General features: G+C 41.0%; 1 protein-coding gene across 5 annotated transcripts in view; it reads left to right on the plus strand.

Moving 5' to 3' along the window:
* LOC126299390 (UBX domain-containing protein 4-like) overlaps positions 1-13,938 on the plus strand; it is a 108,219-nt gene that overhangs the window by 65,045 nt on the left and 29,236 nt on the right. For all 5 annotated transcript variants that reach the window (XM_049991258.1, XM_049991259.1, XM_049991262.1 and 2 more), the window contains exons 3-5: positions 7,205-7,342; positions 10,920-10,987; positions 11,069-11,106. In XM_049991258.1, the coding sequence (XP_049847215.1) occupies positions 7,205-7,342; positions 10,920-10,987; positions 11,069-11,106 (244 nt within the window). The remainder of the gene's footprint in view (positions 1-7,204; positions 7,343-10,919; positions 10,988-11,068; positions 11,107-13,938) is intronic.

Below are 13,938 nucleotides of genomic sequence, written 5' to 3' on the forward strand. Positions count from 1 at the left end.
GCTGCTAATCAGTTGTGTTTCTGGGTTGTTGTTATGTCAGTACAATTTGTGTAGTCACATCGTAATAATGGCAAAAACCTTTGTATTAGGTCTCAGTTTTTCCACATTTGGTTTTGAAATAACCACTCTTAAATGTTTTTGTTCTGGTATTAAAACATTAAGCTCCCTCTGTACACTAATAATATTTATAAGCAGTACTTACTTCCAGGTAATGTGCACTTATCAAATTAGATGTCTAACATGCCAACACTCACAAATCTTACTGTGTAGTATTACGGGCCACATTATTTTGCCTTGTGCCAGCTGGAAAAATTATGTCTATCTTACCAGTGGTAAGAACATACAGTCATTCAAAGTAATTTAACACATTATTTTTCACTACTTTAAGCAGTTAGTCCAACAGTCCACTTGCAAGGGAAATATTTCATACCTTCTGGCTACATAAAGACTGTTATCTGAGAGGAGGGGATTAACAACTGCAACAGTGTTATAGCAGAGGTGGAAGAGGCAAAAAGTTGACCAGAAATGCTAAGAAATTTAGGTTCCAGTAGGATCCACAGCCACTACAAATTGCTGAAATGTTAGCATTGTACCACATTGGCTGCCACTGGATGGATTAAAATGTTCCTTTATTTTATTTTCATTGCTGTGCAGTTTCATCTGTTAAGCCATATAACCTATTGAAGTAGGCATACTTGGGTTAGTTCCAAGCACTCTTCCAATTGCACAGTCGTAAAAACATTGTGGAGTGAACTTTGCAATTACAGACATTACAAGTTGGCAAACTCTGAAGTCTGACCAATACCTTATTTTGATGATTGTTGTTTGATAAGCACTAGGACTCGAATCTAAGTATGTTCATTCATTTTAATAGATTATACTAACATTTGAGAAGTCTTCATAGCAGAAAATGTGGGGGGAAAAAATAGATATCTAATGTATCCAGCAGCAGCCAGTGTGACAGAATGACGCTATTTGGGTAGAACTAGGACAGTGGTGGTATTTGATAAAACTGTTTGTGTCCTTCATTTTAGCCCCCCCAGGGGCCCCACAGTCCTTTTTTGGGTACATGTGTGGCGCGCATGGGGCCCCGAGCTATTGCAGCCTCCTTTTTTTTTTTTCCTTTGAAGACTGCATTACCATCCCTGTTCCTCTTCCTCCCTCTCCTTGCTCCTTTGTCCCTGCCCCCTCTTTCCCCTCTTAGTGCACTTCTTTGTCGACCTGGTTATCCTCCTGGCTTTGTTTTGGTCTGTGCTATTGTTTAGTTTGCTGGTTCCATCTCCTTTTCAGCATGTTTGGTCCTCTTGGGGTTTGACCTTCATTTCCAAAAAATTTCCATTCAGTGTGAACCATTTGGGGATGAACTTCCTACCTAGCTTTCATGGTGCAGGATCCTCTCCCTTTCCCCCTCCCCTCCCCTTTCCCTTTGCACCCTGGCCCCACTCCTGCTAGGTCACCAGCACAGTAGCCAGTCCATGTGGCGGGGCTGTTAGGTACCCACTTGGCTGAGCCCCCTGAAACCACAGGGATCACACTGCTAGTACCTGAGCTGTTAATGCCTCATGTATGCCCAGGAGTCGATGCTCATTGTTTTGGGATACCAGAACTCCCAGCAATGACCCCTGTGCCAGACAGCCCTTGCTGTGGCTGGGTGGCGCGCACGGGGTGAGCCCCTGATCGGAGTGGGTGGTAATAGGGCAGGCGCCTTGTGCATGAAGCGCCAGAAGCTTCACCATCCTGGCCATTCTGTGGCCGGCTCTAAGATTGGTAGCATCTACATCTATCTACATCTACATCCATACTCCGCAAGCCACCTGACGGTGTGTGGCGGAGGGTACCCTGAGTACCTCTATCGGTTCTCCCTTCTATTCCAGTCTCATATTGTACGTGGAAAGAAGGATTGTCGGTATGCTTCCGTGTGGGCTCTAATCTCTCTGATTTTATCCTCATGGTCTCTTCGCGAGATATACGTAGGAGGGAGCAATATACTGCTTGACTCTTCGGTGAAAGTATGTTCTCGAAACTTTAACAAAAGCCCGTACCGAGCTACTGAGCGTCTCTCCTGCAGAGTCTTCCACTGGAGTTTATCTATCATCTCCGTAACGCTTTCGCAATTACTAAATGATCCTGTAACGAAGCGCGCTGCTCTCCGTTGGATCTTATCTATCTCTTCTATCAACCCTACCTGGTGCGGATCCCACACTGCTGAGCAGTATTCAAGCATTGGTCGAACAAGCGTACTGTAACCTACTTCCTTTGTTGTCGGATTGCATTTCCTTAGGATTCTTCCAATGAATCTCAGTCTGGCATCTGCTTTACCGACGATCAACTTTATATGATCATTCCATTTTAAATCACTCCTAATGCGTACTCCCAGATAATTTATGGAATTAACTGCTTCCAGTTGCTGACCTGCTATATTGTAGCTAAATGATACAGGATATTTCTTTCTATGTATTCGCATCACATTACACTTGTTTACATTGAGATTCAATAGCCATTCCGTGCACCATGCGTCAATTCGCTGCAGATCCTCCTGCATTTCAGTACAATTTTCCATTGTTGCAACCTCTCGATACACCACAGCATCATCTGCAAAAAGCCTCAGTGAACTTCCGATGTCATCCACCAGGTCATTTATGTATATTGTGAATAGCAAACGTGACACTCCTTCTGATCCTTCGGCCTTCCCCTTCCTGGCCACCCCATGGGAGGAGGGGGCAAGCTTGCCAGCTTGGGTTGAAACCTTTCCCTCAGTACCTGCTTTGTAACAGGACGGATGGCGGTAGTTTTACCATGACAAAGCCTTTGTTTTTCGTGGAGACGATTGAAGATAAGTATGGTGAAGTTGAATTGATGAGTAAAATGTGGTCCTGTGCTTTGCTCATCAAGACATCTTCTGCTGCTCAATCTCAGCCCTGTGTGCTTGTGACCATCTCAGTGACGTCCCAGTCTCCGTCACGCCCCAGCATTCGCTGCACCCCAAACCACCCTAATTATGGTCTTCTTTATCCAGGCATGGAGATCACCCTGCCACAGCAGCGGCCACAATCCTTACCATGGCTGTCTGCATTCAGTCGCTCTTTTCTGAGCTCCAGCAATTGCCTTTACCATGTCTCTTCTCCACTCACGCACGTACCCTTCTCCACTCACGCACGTACCCCTTCATGGTGCGTCTCTCGGCCGCAACTCTGTCTTGATCTCTCAATCGATTCAAAGGATTCTGCCCCTGCAATGACTCTTCGCCACCAGTTCTCCTGTCTCCTCAGTTCCTTTCAGGGTTCAGAAGTGATCTATACGGATGGCTCCATGGTTGCTGGCCGCAATAGTTTTGCTTACATCTATGTGCGATGCACGGAACTTCGCTCCTTGCCAGATGGCTGTAATGTTTTTACTGCAGAATTGGTAGCCATCTTGCGCTCACTGGACCGTATCCGCTCTTGCTCAGGACTGTCCTTTACTATCTGTAGTGACTCATTGAGTGTTTTGCATGCAATCGGCCAATGCTTCCCTCGCCACCCATTGGTCTTTGCTATCCAGGACTCCCAAACTCTCCTCACTCAACGTGGATGCTCGGTTGTTTTCATTTGGACCCCAGGCCATGTTGGGATTCCTGGCAATGAACTTTCCGAACGACTGGCTAAATTAGCTACTACCAGACCATCTCTCGCTATTGGCATTCCAGAAATAGACCTTTGCTCGGCATTACGTCGCTGGGTTTTGGGCCTTTGGGATGCAGAATGGAGCACTCTTTCTTCACCAAAAAGCTCAGGGCAATTAAGGATTCTAAAACTCCATGGCGGTCCTCCTTATGGGTCTCTCATAAGGCCTCTGTCTACCTCTGCCAGCTCCACATCGGCCATACTTTTTTGACTCACAGTTATCTCCTCTGTCATGAGGAATCCCCCTCTCTGTCATTGTGGATCGATGTTGACTGTGGCTCACCTCTTATTGGACTGCCCCAACTTAGCCACCCTATGACGCACTTTTAGCTTACCAGAATTGCAACCCCTGGTGTCGGCTGACGATGCCTGAGTGGCGGATCTCGTTTTACATTTTATTCGTGATTGGTTTTTTTTTTTTATTGCTTTGCTTAAGGGAAGGGCCTTCCACCTTATCGGTGAGTGGAGGGGATGGCAGGCTTTCATGCTCCCCCCTTTACCCCGACTGGATTGACTTCAACTGGGCTTAGTTGTTCACTCCAGCCTCTGCCTTCCCACGCCTTTCCTCATGGGGTCTGTTATGCCCTGAGCATCTCTCTTGTCTAGTGTGCTTCTTCGTTCATGCCCCTGTCATTAGTCATTTTCTTCCCCTCACCTCGTCTTCTGTCCTTTTCCTTCCGTCCCTGGCAATAGTTTATCATTTTATGGATGTTGTAGTTCCTTCTTTAATTGTGGGATTTTATTGGTTTTAGTTAATCTCAGGTCGGAGGGACTGATGGCTGCTTAGTTTGGTCCCTTAACCAACCAACCAACCAACCAACCAACCAACCAACCAACCAACCATCCTTCATTTTAGATTTGAGAAGGCATTGGACTCTGCACCACAGTGCTGAGTGGTACCTGAAATATTATTGTATAGAGTTTCTTCAGAAATATATAATTGGCTAGATTAATTTTTGACTACTAGAACCCAGTAGGTTACATTGGATAGCAAATGTTCAGCAGAAACTAAAGTAACATTCAAATTTAGATAACATGTAGTCAAGAAAGACTGTGTGCAAATTCTGGATCCTCCATCATACATCTTGTATGGGTGGTCTTCAGACTAAGATAAATGGAAATTAGGCTGTGTTCCTTGACACACAGACTTACTCCTTTTTTTTAAATAGTGAGATAAAAAAACGATGTTATTGATAGGACATATACCCGTTGATGATCACTCTAAAATGGCTGTAGGATATACATGTAGAAGGATTTTCCTTTATGATACCTTGAATCTTGTATATTGTTATACCTCAGTTGAGTAGCACATTTTATTTAAGATAGTGTGGCTCAAATTTCTTTCTGACCATCCGGATACAGGCTTTCAAGCATTCCTCAGACACTCAAGACAAATGTCGTGGCTCTGCAATTGGGACAGAAAATTCTGCATCAGAGCTCCTGCCTTCATCCTGGTCCCATATGAATGTGTGCTCCACCTTTAATAACTTAATCATTTACAGGATACAATACAATAATGATTTGTTCCTTTGTTACTCAACTTGGTGTCTGTAACATGTCAACTCGGTTCATCCTACAGTAAATGATTGTGTGTGTTGCACAGGGTTCTTTTTGTGCAAAAAGTCATCTAGATCTGGCAGGGGAAAAAGATCGCAGTACCAAGGAGGAGTTGTGCGACATAAATGAAACTTGTTGGGCACATTTCTACATCTGATAGACAATGTCTATTCAAATTTTGTCCCAATCACATCAGAGTGGCACTAGTAGCACCACTATGAGGATGCCAGTCAGGTTCGCTTTAAATACACACTGTAACTGTTGTGAGCATTAGTTACCTCTGAAATTGGACATGGTGTGTCGATACCAGTCGAGAATACCTTTAAGGCAACAAAGATGTCACTACCAACATCTCACTGAGTTTAAGTGAGGTTGTGTAGTAGGGCTATGAGAAGCTGAAGTTCCTTCTTCGATATTGTAGAAAGACTTTGCAGGAATGGTGCCACAGTACATGATTGCTCGCAGTGGTGGTCAGGAGGATCTATGGTGGCAAGAAGACGGGGCTCTGGATGGCTGTGTGGCACTACATAGAGGAAAGACTATCATGTTCGGTGTACAGTTCTTGCACATCATACTGTGTCTGTAGCAGCCATTTGAGCACCAGCTGGAACCACAGTGACAAAATGAACTGTTACAAATTGGTTACTTCAAGGACAACTCCAAGCCAAACATCCTATAGCGTACATTCCATTGACCCCAAACCACCACCATTTGCGACTTCAGTGATGTCAAATGAGAACTCATTGGACGGCAGGCTGGAGTCCGTCGTGTTGTTCTGATGAAAGCGGGGTCTACCTTGGTGCCAGTGACAGGCATATGTTGGTTAGGAGGAGGCCAGTTGAGGGCCTGCAACCAATCTGTCTGCATATAGACACACTGGACCTATACCTGGAGTTAAGTCTGGGGTGCAATATCGTATGACAGCAGGAGCACTCTCGTAGTTATCCCATGGGAATGAACAGCGTTCCAGGGGGTGTTTTCCAACAAGATAATGCCCATCCACTTACTGCTGATGTACCAAGCATGTGTCAACATTTTACCTTGGCATGCTTGATCACCAATCTGTCTCCAGTCGAGCACATGTGGGACATCATCAGATGACAACTCCAGTGCTGTCCACAAGCGATATTAACCGTCCTTGTATTGACTGACCAAGTGCCACATTCATGGAACTCCAGCCCAAAAACTGACATCTGGCAACCGTACAAAAAAAAAAAAAAAAATGTATGCATGCATGCATGCTTGCATTCAACATTCTAGCAGCTACACTGGCATTTCACATTTGATATGGCTTATCTTATGCTTACATTAACCTGTGAACTCGCAATATTAATCACTTACATATGTTACCTAGACTAATATATTCCAGAAATTTCATTCCTCTACAATAATTATTTTCTGGTGTTGCGATTTTTTTTTCCATCAGTGTATATATATTTATTTATTTACAACGTCAGCTTGGCTGCTGTTGTCATCAGATCAAAACTCGGAACTTATAAAACAATGTTCAGTGTCAGTATTAGTATAATCCATGTGTACTAATACTGACACTAAGCATTGCTTTCCAAGTTCTAAGTTTCAATCTGATGACAGAAGCCAAAATGGTGTTATAAAAATAGAAATATATAGAGTGATGTAGATGGCATCATTCACAAAATATCCACAACTGCAGACACGTTCAGGAAATTTACTTCTGCACAGAGTTCATTAATGTACCTCAAATAAATTTATATCTGGACCAAAGTCCACTTAAAAATATTATATTACTACTTGATATTTGTCTCTTTATTTATTTCTAGAAAACATATAGTTCAGACAGCTATCTAAAAATGATTGCATGTTGCATTTTTGTTAAGGAGCTTGAATAATGATCAGAACCTACTAATAGTTTCATCATCAAACAGAATTTTACATGGTTCCATAGAAATTTACTAGACTTACAAAGCCACATCTGTAATTTATAAATCACTTTAACTATTTGGAAGATGGACCAACACCAATGAATACGGTGACATTTGTTTCGAGAAGAGGCGCTGCTGTTATTCGCTGGAAAGGCCATGGGAATATTGAAGAGGTTGTTGAGGAAATATTAGGAATCAACAGTATTCCAGATGCAGAACTTCGTAAGTTGCTGCACACTTGTGCTAAGAGGAACTGAATTCTCTCTCTCTCTCTCTCTCTCTCTCTCTCTCTCTCTCTCTCTCTGTGTGTGTGTGTGTGTGTGTGTGTGTGTGTGTGTGTGTGTGTGTGTGTGTGTGTGTGTGTTGCTCCAGTCAAATTTGCTATGTCCACAATGTTAGTGTGCCCCTGATTTTGTGTCAACATATTTATAATTTTCCCGTGATTTACGCATTATGAAACAATATTCGTCGAGAGAGAGAGGAAAAAAAATAAATATGATGCCGTCATGTTGGCTGACCATCGGTGCTTACAAATGTTATGTGGTTAAGTTTCTTGACAACTTGGTACTCTACTCAGTGGATTTGAACCGGTAAATGTGTAAAAGTTGGAACAATTTGTGCTGTATCTTCCTCCCGCTGCCAAGCACTACTTGGCGTGATGGCTGATGGGAGTAACTAAGTTTGTTCGAATAAAGATATCATGACTGTTCACAATCATTTCCAAACTCTCTATTATGCAAATGCAATTTCGTGATTGTTGTGATCATCGTGACACTTTTGTCGAACCATATTTAGCATGTTTCGGCATTTGGCCTCTTGTAGCGCTAGTTGACACCATCATTCACTGTGTGTTGCTCAAATGTTTTTAATTTAAACACAACGCTGGTCACATATTTTTTCATGCTGAACAAAACGTGTTTCGTGAATTTATTCTCATTGCCAAGTGCAGTATTATCGTATTATTTTTTGTGATGTTACACGAACAGTGTGAGTGATAGTTTGCATTTGTGTGGTTTTCTACATAACTGAGGAGGCGCAATACCTGATAACTTCAAAAAGATGACTATAGTGAATGAGAGGCAGAATAACACTTTCAAACACCACACAAAATACTTGTGTACATATTTGCACTTGAAAATGAGAAAGAATTCTCGAAACACATAATTAAGGATGGAAAAATACATAACTACTGCTGTATTTCATTATTTAAATAATGACTGACAGCTGCATGCTTGCCAAAACACAGATTATGATATTTGAAATCAAGTCAAACGTTTCCTCTTCCCAGACAGTTGTCAGTTCCAGTTACATCAGTGGTTTTTATTAGACAATAAACTTTTATTAGATAATAAAAAAGTCCCTGACACACCTTTTGAGCCTGTTATGTACGTATATCATACATAATGTGCTAAAATGCAAGGGGGAATCCTATATCTAACTTTCTACAGTTTAAAACGTTATTTCCCACATTTTGCATTTTCTCGCATTTTACATAATTTTTTTTTGAAGTCCCTTGAAAAGTGTAAAAGTGGGGTTTCACCGTATTTGTGCCTGCGATAGATGTGATGTAATGATTTATGGAAACCAAGGGGAAAGGGAGGAAGGTGGTCGTAAGAATAATGATGATATACTGCAGAGGGAGACTGAATTGTGATGTAATGTGGGAAAAATCTCTGGCAAGGATAGACCCTTTTTTGGTGTAACTTTCTGAAACCATAGTCACATTGCAGTTGTTCATGTTATGGCTGTTATCTGCTTATAGTAACTGAGCTGGTATCCCTCGCCAGTACCTTCAGTACCGAATACCGATATTTGGTCAGACTGCATTAGCTTTATCATATTTTCTTATTTGTTTTATATCACACACGACAATCATTTATGAATTGTTACTGAATTATCCACTGCACACTCTTTAATTTGATCTGTTTCCCACATTAGGGGTGAATGCACTGGACCCATAGCTATGATCTTTGTTGTGTGAAAGAAAGAAAAAATTGTCATGCTGCTACCAAATATATTTATTTGCATGCTGTTTTCAGGGTGTTATAGCTTCATTTTCCATGAAATAATTTATTTGAGATTGTACAAGTAGGTGTGCATGTGCACTAACACACTGTTAGAGCATTGTCCCATCAGCAATCACAGTGAAAATGCGTCCTTAAAAATTGGCATGTGTTGCTCCACATGTTGTACAAGGACGAAAACAAAAAGATGAAACACCGATTTTTTAGTAGAGCACATACAGTGTTTTTGTTGAAGATAATGTCACCAATTATATTTTAATGATCCTATTTGTTTGAGGTATGCTGTGGGTTGTTGGCTTCCTAACACAATGGGCCCCTGTTTCCTGCAAGCGCCTGGAGCGTCCAGATGTGCCCCTATGCAGTCTGATTTCAGACACAGTGCTCTGTTCACTGGAACAACGATACAAGATCAAATTCTGCGTGGAACTTGGGAAGGCAGCTGCTGAAAAGTGTCCCAATAATTGAGCAGACAGTTGGAAATGAATACTTGTCAAAACGTAGGTGTTTTGTGAGCACAATTTTTTGAATGCTGAGATGGTGTCAGTAACAAAACTCGCTCTGAACACTCTTCAGCATCGAAAGGTGAAGACCGTATAGCTTGTGTGTGTGAAGTTTTGAACACAGAACACAGAATGAGTGTTGCCAGTTCCCAGACACTCTATCAAGAGAATACACCAAGCCATTCTGCCTTCTTGGTGACAGATTGTGTGTTCAAAGATTATATGGCAACATTGCCCCAGTGCTCTGCACAGACTTGATCTAACTCCAGCAAAATCGGTTTTGTTTTCCTGGCTCAAGACACCCTTGAAAGGATGCTGTTTCAAGACCACTGACAATGTGAAAGTTGCTGCTACGTGTGTCAGAAAGGACAATGCAATCCAGGATGCCTACAATATGTGAAAATTTTGCTGCAGAACAATGCACAGGTGCAGGAGGGACCCCTAATTTGAAGAATTTTGATTCATTTTACTGTAATGATTAATAAATTAGTTTTTATGGCCTCAGTGACATTACTTCCTAAATAAACGTTGTATCAGTGGCTAATAATGTTTAAGAATTCTGTTGACCATCACAGTCAGGTCACTCGCTTCTGTGATGGTTGCTCCACGATGTCTTTCATCTGTAAGAAATGGATAATTGTAGTGTGAAGGTGTTTGCAACAATATCTGTACTGATATGGAATGCTTGCCTTACTATTATGTCAGGTGGGTATTGTCACCTTCTCTTCTTGTTACATATATCATTGTAATTCAGTTGACTGGCATGATGAGGATATTTACTGAAATATGAGAGAGAACCCCAACTTTCCCCAGGATTTTTGATAACTTCTTTCTCTGGCTATGTTTTATCTGTGAAAATGCCTGATTGCTTTAGTTTCCACATTGAATTATGCCAATTTACAACCCCTTATACCATAGTCCATATTTTTCATTGAATTTTTGCAGCCTAACATGTTATTTTGCTGTTTCCATTGTTTCTTGAATTGAAGGATAACTTACTGGTAAAAATCATACCTTTTACTACACTGTTTTGCACCACTTATGCTATTCACATCACAACAATATTTAGTATGTTTTCAGTTTGTATATGCACTTGTGTGTGATTTGCTTCCCATCTTTAATTATAGTAGTTCTATTTGAATGATTTAATTGTGTAAATGTGGAATATTTTTTGCTTATTTGTAAGATTTGAAAATGAAAAAAAAATGCAGAATGTTTCAAATGATTGTGTTCATAACTATCTGCTTACAACTTTTTGGACTTCCTGCATTGCAGGTGAGTTTGGTTACCCTTCAGAAGAGTTCGCGAGATACCTCGTGCTAGGTAATTCAGACAGTGAAGAGGTATGAACACTTAACATAATAACTGTCTCATTATAATTTATTTAAACACTTTCGAATGTTTTTAAAATCCTTTCTTTTTAGGTACCAGTGGCAAATGGGTCTGCAAGTCCACTTGAGAGGTGAGGACTTTGTCAAACAAAATCCTTTAATTATATTATTGTTTGAAATTCCTGTTGTTCACAACCACAGTTAACTGTTGCATATTTTTCTTTACTCCACTTTCATCTTGAAGATTTTGCGTGTTGTCCCTGCAAGGCGATGTCACTACTAATTTATAAAATCAATATTATCAAGTCATAGTAAGCTTGAGCCCCTCGGTAGCAAAATCTTAATTTCTCTATAATTTTCTCTGTTTTTGTGATATAGGATTGCAAGTTTTGCATACTAGCTCTTGTAACTCTCTTCTGTTTTTATTATTCTTGTTTAAATTATGACTATAATTAGCAATGGAGTATTGTTGTGGATGTCAAAAAAAAAAAAAAAATGGTTCAAATGGCTCTGAGCACTATGGGACTTAACTTCTGAGGTCATCAGTCCCCTAGAACTTAGAACTACTTAAACCTAACTAACCTAAGGACGTCACACAACACCCATTCATCACGAGGCAGAGAAAATCCCTGCCCCCGCCGGGAATCGAACCCGGGCGCGGGAAGCGAGAACGCTACCGCACAACCACAAGCTGCGGACTGTGGATGTCATTTAGCAATGAATGCCTATTTCTGGCGAATAAGTATTTTGAATGTTAATAACTGTATGTTTTCCTACCATGCATTACTTGCCTTTTTTGTTGTCTGTGTGTGCTAATTCCTCTAGGGAGATCAAGTAGCATTTGGAATTTATTTTTAGCGAAAACTGTGACCTAATTTCTTCTTTGTTAATTGTGTTACAGAAAATTAGTTTCTCTGTTAGTGAAAAGTGCATGAAATATAAATCTTTTCCAAAATTATAGTTTCCCTGTGTCAAATTTAGACAAGTCTTCCACAATATTTCTCTCGTGTAACCACACATCTGAATGTTTTCAGAATTCATGACACTGGAAAAAGGGGAGAAAAACTAAATTGAATTTTTCTTTGGTAAATAAAGTGGAATGCAATGGATAGTTTTTTAAGTGCTTGCCATTATATGAAGGGATCAGAAAAGATTTGTAGTATGAAGCACTGTGTGGAAGTGCTACAATGTACTTTCTGCCTACAGAAACCAGTTCCCACATGTACTATAGCCAAGAAACAGAGTAGTTTATGTCAGTCTTAACATAATTTTTTATTTGTTAGCACAAAGTGATTGTGTGTCATATCCCCCTCCCCCCAGATAAGTACTTGTAGGAAACCCTGATCATGCTTATAGTATATGTACCTACTGCAAGACAACAATCGCTGATAAAGCTGACCTTAGTTCACCAAACGGAATATTCATATAGAATAGTACTGGAGGGCAGTGTGGAGGGTAAAAATTGTAGAGGGAGACCAAGAGATGAATACACTAAGCAGATTCAGAAGGATGTAGGCTGCAGTAGGTACTGGGAGATGAAGAAGCTAGCACAGGATAGAGTAGCATGAAGAGCTGCATCAAACCAGTCTCAGGACTGAAGACCACAACAACAACAACAACAACAACAACAGGTGTGTGTTACCGCCCGATAATCCATCATCCATTGTGCAACTACATTTCACACCATTCAGTAAGATCACGTTAAAGTGATGAAGCTTTATTCCTTGCAGGGGGCATAGACGTTGTCGCAGAAACAAAATGCACATTCATGCATTCAAAAATAATACCTCTGTCATGGAGACCCTTAAAACCATCAACCCCTAAGTAAAAAAATTTGACAGTTCAAATCACACACACACACACACACACACACACACACACACACACACACACACACACACACACTAACTCTGTTCCTTGACTGGAACTGCTGGTGCTGGATGCAGAGTTGAGAGAAGTAGGTGCAGCAGGTTTCTTGGTTACAAACAATGAAGTAGTTCAGCTGGATTTGTCTCTCATATTGGCGTTGCCCTGTAGGAACTTAGAAACCCAATTAGTGCTTCCTTTGCCAGTGACTCCCCTGCATACTTTGGAATTTGCATCTTAAAGGTTCGTACTATTTGTTTGGCTTTGCAACTCGATTGGGGGTGAAATGGTGGAGCCATTTACACCACTGCATTTACAAAAAAACTTCAAACTGAACTTTGGACCATTGTCTGTAACTTGATATCTTTCAGCAGCAAAAATTTTAGTGTGTGCTTTTATTGTACTCTTCCTTGACATAATACACAGATTCACAATATATGGAAAGCAAGAGTAGGCATCCATCACCAAAACGGACCCCGCATAGCCCAGGTGCACCTTATGCCATGGCTGCATGAGTGCAGGCCAAGATGAGAATATTTTCTTTTGGTGAGTGGATGAAATTTTTAGTTTCTTCATCCAGAACCGACAAGTAAACATAAAGGTGGGCGAGCTGATGGGTGCAAAATATCTGCCAATGGCTGTTTTGCAGTAGTTGCAGAATGTCCTTTCTCAGTGTGAATGGTACAACAACTCACAGTGAGGAATGCTTGGCGGAAAGTAAAACCACTCCATCCACTAATGTCAGTCAATACCAACATTGAAAATATTGTTCTTTTTGTTGTGTCAATTTGAATGGCCACTCCTAAAAATGAAGTGTCTAATTTCTTGGAGGAGTGGATCTATTAAGAGTGCACTCACAATAAAATCACTTATGATGAGGCTTCTTCATCTAAATAAAAGCATAGAATCTCCTACTCGTTGAAGGCAAGATTGGGGCCCATTGGTAGAAGTGAGAGCACGCCCGTGTTTGCGTGCTTATCTTTAGATCTGAAGTGAATCTCTCACTTGTATTAGCTGAGCAATAATGCCCATCATTAAAGCCTGTTTGCTGTTTTGTCTGGGGTGTGAGCTGATGGGCTGAACAGTGATATTAGTGG

Source organism: Schistocerca gregaria, chromosome X, assembly GCF_023897955.1.
Source record: "Schistocerca gregaria isolate iqSchGreg1 chromosome X, iqSchGreg1.2, whole genome shotgun sequence".
Lineage (NCBI taxonomy): Eukaryota > Metazoa > Arthropoda > Insecta > Orthoptera > Acrididae > Schistocerca > Schistocerca gregaria.